Source organism: Meleagris gallopavo, chromosome 1 (genome assembly GCF_905368555.1).
Source record: "Meleagris gallopavo chromosome 1, MGAL_WU_HG_1.1, whole genome shotgun sequence".
NCBI classification, from domain to species: Eukaryota; Metazoa; Chordata; class Aves; order Galliformes; family Phasianidae; genus Meleagris; species Meleagris gallopavo.
The window spans coordinates 107,524,499-107,537,198 of NC_139404.1; the positions used below are offsets into that span (position 1 = coordinate 107,524,499).

General features: G+C 42.8%; 1 protein-coding gene across 1 annotated transcript in view; it reads left to right on the forward strand.

Moving 5' to 3' along the window:
- Positions 1-12,303: 12,303 nt before the first annotated feature.
- Positions 12,304-12,700, forward strand: part of ABCG1 (ATP binding cassette subfamily G member 1) — a 58,592-nt gene continuing 58,195 nt past the window's right edge. The window contains exon 1 of the mRNA XM_010724548.4: positions 12,304-12,627. Within this exon, the coding sequence (XP_010722850.2) occupies positions 12,586-12,627 (42 nt within the window). The 5' untranslated portion in view covers positions 12,304-12,585. The remainder of the gene's footprint in view (positions 12,628-12,700) is intronic.

Sequence of the window (12,700 nt, forward strand, 5' to 3'; positions counted from 1 at the left end):
ACCAAATCAAGGTGCTGCACTGTGCAGCAGTACCCAGCAGATGGTGCTCCCTGTACCCATACCAGCTGCTCCACGAACCATTTGCACTAAAAACTTCAAAAATTCTTAAATTATTGGTTCAGTCTCAGCAGCAGGGCAGCCTGGAAGCTGACTCCCCTTTTAATGGCCTTTGTAATGCACTTTAGTCCTGTCTCAAAGCCACCCAAAGTGTTTTCTTTTCCAGCACGTGTTACTCATAGCAGGATTACAGTCACAGAAGCAAGGGATGAAAGTGTCTGTGCGAATCTCAGTGTGATCTTGCCTGTCTCCTTGAGTGCCCAAATACCAGTATAAAGCACGGCCCTGAAACCCACTAAATCGTTTAAATAAAAAGGTTTTGATTTGTTTCCTCCATTCACCCCTCTTTTCTTTTGTATGCTCTGCATTTGTTCAGAGTGGCACATTGGCAGCAGGTGAAGGAATTGCTTACAGCTTGAGTCAGGGAACTGATGCATTTGTTGGACTTAGACACTGCTGTTGCTGTGTTGTCACTGTGGTATGGTATTGACATAAGCTCCTAAACTTTAATTCGTCTCACTGCACCACCACGCATCCTGTTCTGCTGATTAAAAGGTTAATTGTACATCAAGTATGTTCAAAATGTTAATTTGTTTTCTATTTTTACATTCAGAAGCCGCATACAGTAGTATGGATTCTTAGTCTTTATTGATACTTCTTATGGAGATTTTTACTGAGTCAGCATCTAAAGTAAATCACTATAAAAAAGATATAATTTTATGAGCATGGCCAAATTATCTGAGTAAAAAATACCCTATAAATAAAAAATGTAATTAAATATTAGCTCTCAGCTAATTAAAAAGTCTGATATTCCAAGTGTCATTTTCCTTAGCTATTACTAAGGTCATTTCAGTTGTCTAATCATTTCTCTAGTCTGGGGAAATGGATGGCTGCAGAGTGTTAGCTATCAGAGGATTCACTTGGCACTGAGCATTGCATAGAAGAACCTGAATCATAGAATCACAGAATATCTCGAGTTAGAAGGGACCCATTAGGACATACAGTCCAACTGCTGGGTCCACATAGGACCATTCAAAAATCAGACGTTATGGCTGAGAGCATTAGCATTTTTCAAACACTAATTTAAGACTGACAGGCTTGGTGCTATGACTACTGCCCTGGGGAGACTGTTGCTTTGGTTTTCAAATCCTAATTAGTGTACAAGGAAAATATCCTTTTCCTTCTCTTCTGCTGCATGGTGCCTAAATCTGCGGGGTACAGCTCCTGCCACCTGGTAAGGCTGTCCCCGAGGATAGAGCTCTCCCTGTGAGACCACAGCTCTGTCTATTCCTGAAGATGCAGCTGTATTTGCTGCTCAATACTGTGACAGGTATTTGTAGTTAGGAGAGGAAAATGAGCATCCCTGAAACAGGATCCATCTGCCTTTGTTTTACATGTCTATTTTAGATGAGGTGAAGCCAACAAGAAATACTTCCATTTGTTGGGAAAAATTGTTGATCAGCCTGCAGATAGGAAGGCTCTGCAGAGGGATCTGGATAGACTGGGGCCAATTGTATGAGCTTCAGCATGTCCAAATGCCAGGTCTTGCACTTCAGTCACAACAATCCATTGCAACGCTACAGGCTTGGGGCAGAATAGCTGGAAAGCTTCACAGAGGGAAAGGACTTTGGGGTGTTGGTCAATGCTTGGCTGGACACGAGCCACCAGTGTGCACAGGTGGCCAAGAAAAGCAACAGCGTCCTGGCTTGTATCAGAAATAGCATAGCTAGCAAGAGCAATCATCCCCCTGTACTTAGATCTGGTGAGACCACACCTCGAGTGTTGTGTTCACTTTTGGGCCCCTCACTACAAGAAACACATTTAGGCCCTGGAGTATGTTTAGAGAAGGACAACAAAGCTGTTAAGGTTCTGGAGCACAAGTCTGATGGGGAGCGGCTGAGGGAACTTTGCTTGCTCAGTCTGGAGAAAAGGAAGCTCAGGGGAGACCTTATTGCTCTCTACAACCACTTGAAAGAAAATTGTGGCAAGGTGGGGGCTGGCCTCTTCTCTCCAGTAACAGCAATAGGATGAAAGGGAATGGACTCAAGTTACACCAGGGGAGATTCAAGTTCAGTATTAGGAAAAACATCTCAGAAAGAGTGGTGAGGCAGTGGCACAGACTGTCCAGGGAGGTGGTGGAGTCACCGTCCCTGGAAGTATTCAAGATCTGTGAAGATGAGGCACTGAGTGACATGGTTAGTGGACATGGTGGAGATGGGCTAATGGTAGGACTAGATGGCCTTAGTGGCCTTTTCCAACCTTAATGGTTGTATGATTACATGATTCTTAAGGGAACTTGGATCAACATGGTATCATGGATGTCTACGTTATGAGACAGCTGCAGGTCTTAGAAGAAAACCCCTCCCCAGCTTTCATGCCTTGGAAGAAGGTGCCATCCTTGTCCAACATGCCACCAGCACACTCCTATCACCTTGACCGTGAGGGGACATCCTGTCCCCAACATATCTGCATTGGAGAAGGTGCTCAGACACACCAGGGCATTACTGCACACACCCTCGTCTACATCACTGTGCGTCCCAGCCTGTGTAGCTTGCATGTAGAGCTGCAGCCAGCTCATGTGTATTATCAAAGAATGTGCAATCCAGGCCCTAAAGAAAGTATAAGCATGTGCAGATTATGCAGGAGACAGAGGACAAGAAGAAATAAAAGAATTAAAGCATGGAAAAGTTGAAAACTCTTTTACTGCTAAATTCAGGGCTTGTGAGTGAGTACTGCTAGAACTAAGGAAAACTGTTAAGGAGAACAATGACTGCTTCACTCCTTCATGAGAGATCATTGTCCATCGTTGCAAATTCATCACGCATACTGCATGGGGCTCTGAGAGCAGCGAAGAATCAGGGATGTGTTAATGCTCTGCAACTCTGATGGGACGCACCTGCTATAATTCTCACTGCCAGCAACCTGTCTGCTTCAGACAAGGAAGCGGCAGATTTCTCATCCAATAGACGATGAACCCTTCTGTCCCTTCTTTTGAATTTTTATGTGCATGGCTTGAGTTTGGCCTGATATTAATAATGAGTGGGGTCATACTGCTCTGTGAACAATTTCCTTAATTCAGCAAAAAGTGCTGAAAGTCTTATTCAGATCAGAGGAAGAATTTCCAGGCTATTTCATACTTGAATACTCCTTTCAACTTGAGTTGTTCATTCTCATGTTAATAAGTGCTACCTGTTTTGCTATAATAACTTGGCACTTGCTGTGCTGTCATTTTGCAACATGATGGTGCAAAAGTGTGTAAGTCGTATTTATATTTAACTTGCAGGAAAATAGGGACTAATCTGTCACTGCCAAAAAAAAGTCCTGCAAAGAAAGGGTAATCTGATTTTATTTCACTTGTGCTACATCAGAACTGATTGGTATCCAAAATATGAGAAAATAGGGTTTCTTTCTTCATCCTACAGCTTGTATTGCAATTGTCTCCTTCCCTTTTATTAAATGATGTTTCCATGGGTAGCTGGGAACAGTTTCCCTTTTCATTTGTACAATGCAGTATGTAATTATTTCATGATGACTTTAATTAGTCATTCTTTCACTAAGGTTACAAGCACAATATTTAGTGATTTCTTTTTTGTTTGACTCGATTTCTTGACAAGAGAGCTGGAGGAGTTGAGGGGCTTATAAGAGAATGGAATGGCTATTCAATTTTGGAACTACCTCTGACACAGACTCAACGTACAAAATTGCTTGTCATTTTTTCAGCCCAAAAGCTTTATGCTGGAAAACTGCCAGAGTCAAATGGCTCTGCAGGAACCTGCTTGTTATCCTTTCAGTCTGCTCAGCCTCTGGCCGGGGAGGCTGCTGGTGGTGGCTTTCAATCCACTGCACCAACTGGGCTGGCAGGAGCTGGGAAGCTAATACGTCCATCCAAGACCTGTTTGAGGGTTCCTCCTCCTCTTCACCTTCCTTTTACAACCAAAATCTGGTAAGTTGCTACAAACCTGTTGACATCTTCTCAATAAAATGACACTGAGACATTTCCATCTAAAGTGGGGTTACTTTGTTAAGTCCCTCCTGCATATCCTCTTCTACTCGGAAACATTATCTGAGCTAAGTTCAGTGGATTACTGGCATTAGTTTGGGATGTCCATATGAGTGATCTGTCTTCCCTCAATGATACAACCTGCTGCCACTGAGCATAGGTTAACCAGAGCAATATTCACGTGTGGTTGTGAGGAACTTCTCACCAAGAGTGCTCTGCAACTGGAAATTCCACACGTCCATGTGTGCACAGGTAACATAGAAAGTAGATCTGAATGGCTTAAAATAGAGAAGGAAAATAAAGGACTACTGGATAAAATCAGTAGTTCATGCACTATGCAGAGCAGACCTTGGTGGAAATACAAGCAGACCTTAACATGGGTGTGTCAGTAGTGAGCCACTGCCAGAGTTTTTAAAAGTAGCAGAGTGGTAACGCTTAAAAACACCGTATCTGATGCAAGGTAGCTGGTTGCTTACTATCTCTACTAGACTGGAAACCACCAGTTGCTGAGGGACCGCTGGTGCCAGTCTGTCTGTATACAAGTAAGACAACATAAGAAGAGTCTGAGACAGACTTGCTATGAACCTGAGATGCCTGATGAATGCAGAAAATAGTAATTTAATAAATATTTCTGTTTAGTGTTTAGAAGATAGCTGCATGGTGTGATTAAGCTGATGAATTCAAGGAAATACAAAGTACTAAGAAGTAAGAAGGTTCTTAAGATGGAGGTGGATGCTACATTGCACTTAATTTTATCAAACTTTTAAAACACTTGTCTGGATAGTTTCGATTCTTTTACATGACTATAAAAATATCAGAGAAACTTAATCAAGCTGAATTACACTTGGAATCCTGGGGAAATTCCATTATCCTTAATAGTGTTGCATCATAATTCAGAAAAGACTGGGCTGGATTGGGTTTGGGAGCATGAAACCAGCTTGAGATAAAGTAATAATGAACTGTGCTTTCAACGCCATCTGTCAAGAAGACTGCCCTTTTCTGAGCCTGTCCCAGCCAGATCATGTCTCCCTTCTTCATGAGCCCTGATACAGCACTGATTTATGAACATACATGCACACTCACATGTGATATAGCTACATTCTTGAGAGGTTTGAATTGGTATTCTGTGAGAACCTGTCCAATACTATACAGTAATACAAAATAAGCTAAGTAGTTTAGCAAAGTGGTAAACTAACACATCTCAAGGCAATCATCATAGGAGAAACTTCTAATGGGCATGTTTTGATTAAGATTCCACTGGTGATAGTGTTAGGCCTGAAGTGATTAAATATTTGCATCAGTGATTCAGAAGTAAATATATCTCCTCTGCTGATTAAGGTGTGTGACTTATGCAGAACGGTAAACAAAGAGACTAGAAATGTTGCATACAACAATCTTGACTTTTTGATAAGCTTGACCTATTTAAGTGAAATGTATTTAAGTAGCTAACTGCACAGACACACTTTTAGAAGCAAGGAAAGAAGGTCATGCCTACAGAATAGGATGCAGTATCCCAGCAGGAATGGACCCAGAAAAGGATTTGGCAATCAAAGGATAAGCAAGCCAGCATGAGCTCCCACAGTTATGCTGTTGTCAAAAAAGGTTAATGGTATCTTGGACTAACAGTGCATGAATGGGGCATAAGTAAGGTAATATTCTCTGGATATGGCACTGGTGGTACTGACACTGCAATACTGCATCCCATTTTGTCATCAACTGTTCCTAAAGTGAGGCTGAAAAGGCATGAAAAAATGCCACAAATGATAAAATAGCTGGTGAAATTGCCCTGTAGAAAGCCCTAAATAATTCAGTTTGTTTAGCTTATCAAATAGAAGATTGGGTACAGCTTGTTATGTTATGTCTAAGTATCTATGTTCTTGAGACCAGGGGATAGAAGAATACCAAACTGTAAAGGGCTTTTTAACCTCGTTACTTATACATATAAATAAATAGTCAGGAGCTGCGATAGACATGTAAATACTCTACAGATTGTTTTACAGCAAATGGCAAAACAGTGGTGTAAAGTGCAAAAGAGGATCTTCCCCTTCTTTGATTTCATACCTTAAAATCAAACCAGAACATTTGCTCAGAAGAGAGTTGAATATTGCTGTTTCCCATACAGGGTCACCACACATGACTGAAGGACACATGGTATATAAGGGATCAGACTAGCAGGTAGGCCACCTAGTTTGACATGTATCAATTTACCAGTTAATTGGGAAAGGCTCATCGTGAAGGCCTGTGGGCTGGCCAAGGAAGACAAGTACTACTGAACGTTGTGGCCATGAGGTTTGTGCTAGTGACAGATTATTTTTGGGTCTCCAAGTTCACTATCTGCAAGCTGCAGTTAGCTGTGTCAGGGACTCCAAGGAGCTCATTGATCCAAAGTGGCACTTTCTCATTCTGATAACCATGACAGGTAATGGCAGCTCTGCTCTCTTGGGAGGCTTCCTAGAGATCAAGCATCCCCTTCAGCGTACATCACACATATTTCTTGTTCTGAAATGTAATCTTAGACAAAAGCATTACCAAGTGCATGTAACAAGCAATACTCTTCTAATAAGCTTCCCTGCCTCTGCTATGCTCCTTTTTTCTACCATCCTGGTAGATGGATGATATAAGTTGCTGGATCTCTGTTCCCCTGTCAGACTCATGGGCTACTGGTAGTGAGTGGGATGAATTTCTCAATACATCACTGCTTTGGAGTGCTTTAGCAGCTTTTTTTTTTTAACCCCTGAGCTAAAGAAGGACATGGAACTTCTCTATGAGGCCGAGAGTCCAACAACCTGGTTTTGTTGCCTGGTAATCATACTTCAAAGATTTCAGTGCTGCAGTGCAATACTGGAGTGTTTTTCTAGCTGGCACCATAACTGTTCCATGTAAGATGGAGCAGGGAGCTTGAACCTGAGCTTCACGTCCTTCGTAGTGGAGCTGCATACTCTGGGGTAAAACTCCAGACTGCTTGAAGTTGTTTTACTTCACAGAGAAAGCAAAGGGGAGGATGGCATTCAGGTCCCTTCCCCAGTTAGTGTTCAGATACATTTTCACAGAACTGCAATGGGAAAGACACCAAATACTTTCCCTAGAGAATCCTTAAACTTTCCTTGACTTATTATAAGGACCTTGTCCCATCTCAACGGGCCTGTCCATGACTTTTCCTAAAACTGAGCAGAGGCAGAATTTGAAATTTGCTTTTCAGCAGCAGGATGAATGCTCAGTTGTTGGATAATTGGGTGTAGTGGGATTGGTGCTGTTTGTATCTTTCCATCAGCAAAAAATGAAGCAGCGTCATGGCTGAGAATTCCCTTTGGAAACAGATTTTAAAGGCTGAGTCCAAGTCCTCCAGGCACCAGTCTATCCCTGGCATTTTCTTTGGCCTAACTTTTCCTGCTGGCTTCTCTGTATTCCTTTCCCAGGTGGCTGATGCTCTCTTTAGGCATTGTATAGGGAGCTTAAGGTGGTAAAAAGAGTTTCAGAAGCCTGGTGCCACATCTAAATGTCAAGTTTCCCTGTGAATTGAGATTGAAGCCTCTTCTTCAGGCCACAGGAATATGTTCTTCTCTTGATTTGCTCACAGCAAGGTTGTTGAAGCTCCTCCCATTGGCTATCACTGTGAGCACTATCACCTGCTCCCCGGCACTCAGACCCTGAGGTTACGCTCTGTGCTGCCTGCCTGTTAGCGTGCAGTCTAGGAGATGTGATGCCCCCAAATCCAGCTGCTCTTAGCTGTGACTTCCAGTCATAGTGCCTGCATCTCTGGTTTGGTTTTGTAGTTTATGCCCACTCCCAGAGCATACTGATTGCTTGGGCAATTCCCCATCTTATTTCATTTCTCCTTTTGGGGGGCTGCCAGATGGGGCAACACTGTAGGTCTGTATGAAACAGCCTCTTTACTGGGGACCTTTTCCCTAGAGATACTCAGTCCCTATCTGCCTCCAGTGTGATGTGAAGATGACATTTTACTATTTCTCATCTCATTATAACTAATGGAAAGTAAATTTACTGTGAGTGTACTATGTTGGTATCAACTGAAAGCAGTGAGTTCATATAAATTATGCTCCATCTCAGAGAAAATAACTCTATTTGTTTGAGCAGGAAGAAGGATGATGTGCTTACTTTTTCTCTACTAACACGTCTTGGGATCAGCTGGCTATGGTAAGTGAGGGTTACTTAAATATAAAGTAATGGACAATCAACTTCTGCAGAATTGAGCTAATCCGGTGCACCTACTGCTAGTTTTTTCCACTTCACCTCTGTATGCTTGAGTTAAAAAACTCAGACAGATAATGCACTTGTATCAAAATGAGTGCTGTAAGCCCTACTATTTCCCATCAGTATAATAGACAGTAGCCATACAAATGAATTGCAACTAAAACTGGTAAGAAATAAATTGGTCCTTAGTTCTTGAATTTCTTGCCCTTGAATCTCTGGATGTTGGAGCACTCAGCTATAAAAACAGATATGATATCTCATGTAAAATAAACATGTGACACCTCTTGTGTCATTCCTGAAAATGTTAGTTGAAGACAAAAGCGGAATAAGAACACAGCTTAGATGGTATCCATCTCTGTAGCAGTGGCCATGGCTAACCCCAGCTAGGTGTCTTGAGTCCCTAGTTGATTGGGAATCCAAGATAGGTCTAGAAGCCTATCCATCCTATATCAAAGTAAATATTTAAGAAGACTGAATTTTCTTTTGTGGAGACCCATTTCTCTCCACTGGCTGAAAGGCACCGCATGACTAGGTTAGATAACAATTTTCCAGGCAGCTAAAATTAGAGATGAATCCCACCCATTAAACAGAGGGTAGCATGAAAGGAATGACTGATTATGTTCTTCAATATTAAATAGATCTCAAGGCAGATCTGTTTAAACTGACTGACTGCATTCTTCTCAAATAGCATTACGTGAATATTTCCAGTATAGAAAGGGAAGTATTAATGTCACGTACAAAAAGGTATCGGAAAAAATGAGAGGGTTTATGATGTTGTTCCACTAAAACAGGGTATGTAAACAGCAGAAAGGGAAAATAATAAAATCTGGTCTAATTCAGGGGTTTATTGTGTTTTGCTGAGATCTTTCTTCAAATTTCCAGCCCACTTCCAAAAAGTGCTGTAACTTTTTAGTTGGATACTGAGCTCAGAGCTTGTTAGAATTTCTTAGTAGCACAGGAAAACCTGAAATGTCACTGGTGTTTTATCTGACGTTATCATACAAAAGCCATGTATGTGTTGATATCTTCCAACTCCTATTACTTGGGTACTTAAATAGAAAATTATCTCTTTATTTCAAACAACTGTCTTCCAGTAAGCCTGCATCATCATCATCATCATCATCATCATCATCATTATCATCATTATTTGCTTTCCAGCTTCATGGCATCATGAAGACTCCCAGCTCTTAGCTGCCAGAAATGAAGGCTCTCAGCCTTACTTAGAATCAGATCATAAGGGCTTTTCTCAACCTCACCTTTTGGCTGTTCAAACCTACTGATGTTCTTTTCACCCTTACTGTATTAGATCTACAAGATAATTGGGGCAAAGCACAGGAAGTGAAAAAACATAATTCAGAAACCATCCAAAGCAATGGATATTTCGAAACAGCAAGGTGACAAACTGTCTGGGATGAACTGTTGTTACTGGGTTTTAATTTGGGTCAATAAATGCGTGTGAGCATTTTACATTGGGATAAGCTTCTTTCTGCTCACAGATCCTTTGGCTTTTTAGATAGATATAGGAAGAGTTCTGACAAGAAAACTCCAAATGCTTTTCTCTGGTAAATATTAAAACACTGAAAATGTTTTGAAAACTCTCTAAATCTTTTTTCCAAAATTCCTTGAACTCAGCCTAAACCACTTAAAATCAACAAGCTGCAAATAATTACAGCCAAGGTATATATATATACCTCATATATGTATAATATATATATATATATTTTTTTTTTTTTTAATGAAGACTCCATCTAGAATATTTTGTATTTTATACTTTCTTTTCCTCATCCACCTATTCCACTCTTCTGAATTAAACTTTTCCCACATTTTGTACCTTATCAACTACATCCATGCTGGCTGCTGTTTTCCCCCAGGCTGTACTGCTTCTCCATGTGAACTAGATCTTGTACAGAGACACCAGAGCTATCAATAAGACACCACAATTACTCCTGAGACCGTACTGTAAATCTGTCCCCTCCTACTGCTGACACGCTCCCACTTTGCCCTGCCCTTCCCAGCTCATTTCTTTTTGTGCTGTCCTTTTTCTTTCCCGTGGGCTGTATCAACCCACTGCCTGCAATGCTTACCCTGCTGTAAAGCCTGGAAGCTACTACTGTTTCCTCATCTATTTTAGGAGTGAGAGTTTTGTTCCTGCCTGCTTGTCCTCACCTTCATTTGTAGCTTCCTTTTTTTTTTTTTCTTTTTTTCTTTTTCTTTGTTTTTTTTTTTTTTTTTGCCCTGGATTTTTTTCAACGTGGTTTTCTCTCCTCTTATCTTTCTTCTCAGAGTTGCGTTCTTGATATTTTTGTCTGCAGGGACCAGGGGATCACCCTTAAAGCTAATGGAAGAGTTAATGAGGGAATGTAGGAATGCAGGAGACTGCTATTTTTAGCAGGCTTCTTATGTAATCTTTTTTTTTTCTCTGTGTGATATCAAAATAGATACCAAATAGAATTCAGTTTCTGTGAAACCTGTTTCTAGCTCTCAGTGTTTTACAGGAAGCTCTGGTAGGTACTGATACTGCAGCCACTGTGAAAAAATAAATCCCTGGGATGTGATCATGTACTCGTGCTCAGGCAGAATTCCCATGGACAGTAATATGAGTGATGGAGCCCTCCTTTGTCTTCATACTGTGCCCCATGTCAGGAGGGTTTGTGTCTCCGTGTCACTTTATCCCAAATAACATGACCTCCCTCTATGCTGGGCTGGTCCTGGCAGGCAGCAGCATTGGTACTCCCAAAGCAGACAAACTGTGCATACCTTTCTCTGCAGGACTGCTTTGTGAACAGCACTATTCAACCTTAGTGCCAAAAGCTGCTTACAGCCCGAGCTAAAACTTTTGTTTGTGCAGCAGATTTCGGTACTGTACATTTGTGCTGTGCTACAGTAGTTTTATCTTGCTTCTTCTCAAGAAGTTGAAAGGCAGGAGAACTAAGCATTGTGCTGTCTGTATCACATGGGCACTAAAATGAGGATATCTCATGCATTTTCTCTGTATCTCCTTTTACCCAGCAATCTGTGGGTATGTGACATCTTTAAATGCCTAACATACATAGCCGTATTTCACAGCCCTTCTCAGGTCTCGTGGGAGATATGTATAAAACATTTTTGAATCCAGTTCTCAGATCCCTGTTATGATTTATCTACCTTATGCTCTTTCTGATGGTACCTGAGGGAAGGGAGCACCAGGGCTTATGGAAAATGGGCCCAGAGGACATATAACTTCAGATGCACAAAGGAAGGCTCGTGGCTGGGCCAAGCTCTATGCCACTAGGTAGGGAGGCTAACTACTCTGACTTGAAATCTAGTCGTGGATCTGTATTCGTGTTGGAAGTGCCAGCACAACTCTAACAGCACACCATCCAGTGCATTTAATGGGCAAGGATGTGGTTTGGGCTCCTACTTAAATAGACTCATAGAATTGTTTGTGTTGGAAGGGTCCCTTAATGGCCATCTAGTTCAACTCCCCTGCAATGAATAGGAACAACTATAGCTAGATCAGACTGCACAGAGTTCTATCCAGCCTGACCTTGAGTGTCTCCAGGGATGGGGTATCCACCACCTCTTTGGGCAACCTGTGCCAGTGTCTCACCATCCTTATTGTAAAAAACTTCTTTATATCCAATCTAAATCTCCTCTTTAGTTTGAAACCATTTCTTGTACTATCACAGCAGACCCTGCTAAAGAGTCTTTCTCCTTCTTTCATACAGCCACCCTTTAGATACAAAAAGGCCACTCTCATGTCTCCCTGGAGCCTTCTCTTCTCCAGGCTGAACAGTCCCTGTCCTTGTAGGAAGGTGTTCCACCCCTTAGATCATTTTTGTGGCTTTCCTTTGGACACATTCCAATAGATCCACATCTCTCCTGTACTGAGGACTCCCCATCTGGACGCAGTACTCCAGCTGAAGTCTCGCCAGCACAGAGCAGAGGGGCAGCATCACCTGCCTCACCCTGCTGGCCACGCTTCTTTGAATGCAACCCAGAACACGGTCAGCTTTATGGGCTACAAGGGCACATTGTAGGCTCACGTCCAGCTTGCCATCCAGCAGGATCCCCACGCCCTGCCCAGAGCGGGGGCAAACCCCGTACCCCAAGGGAACTGGGTGGCTACGGACCGCACTCCTCAGCCCGCGGCGGGGCCGGGCGGGGCCAGCTGGGCGCGGCAGGAGGCCGCTCCCTCCTCCTCCTTCCCTCCCTCCGCCACCAATCCGGGCGACTCTCGAGGGCTCCGCGCGGCGCTGGCGGAGCGGTAGCTGCCGTTAGCAGGAGCAGCAGGGACAGCAGGAACAGCAGGAGCAGGCGGCCGGGCAGCGGGGCACATGGCATGCCTGATGGCGGCATTCTCCCTGGGCACCGCTCTGGTAAGGGGTGCCCTGCTTGCGTGCTTCCTCACGGGTCAGCGGGGAACGAGGGGGCGTGAGGTGCAGCGGGCGG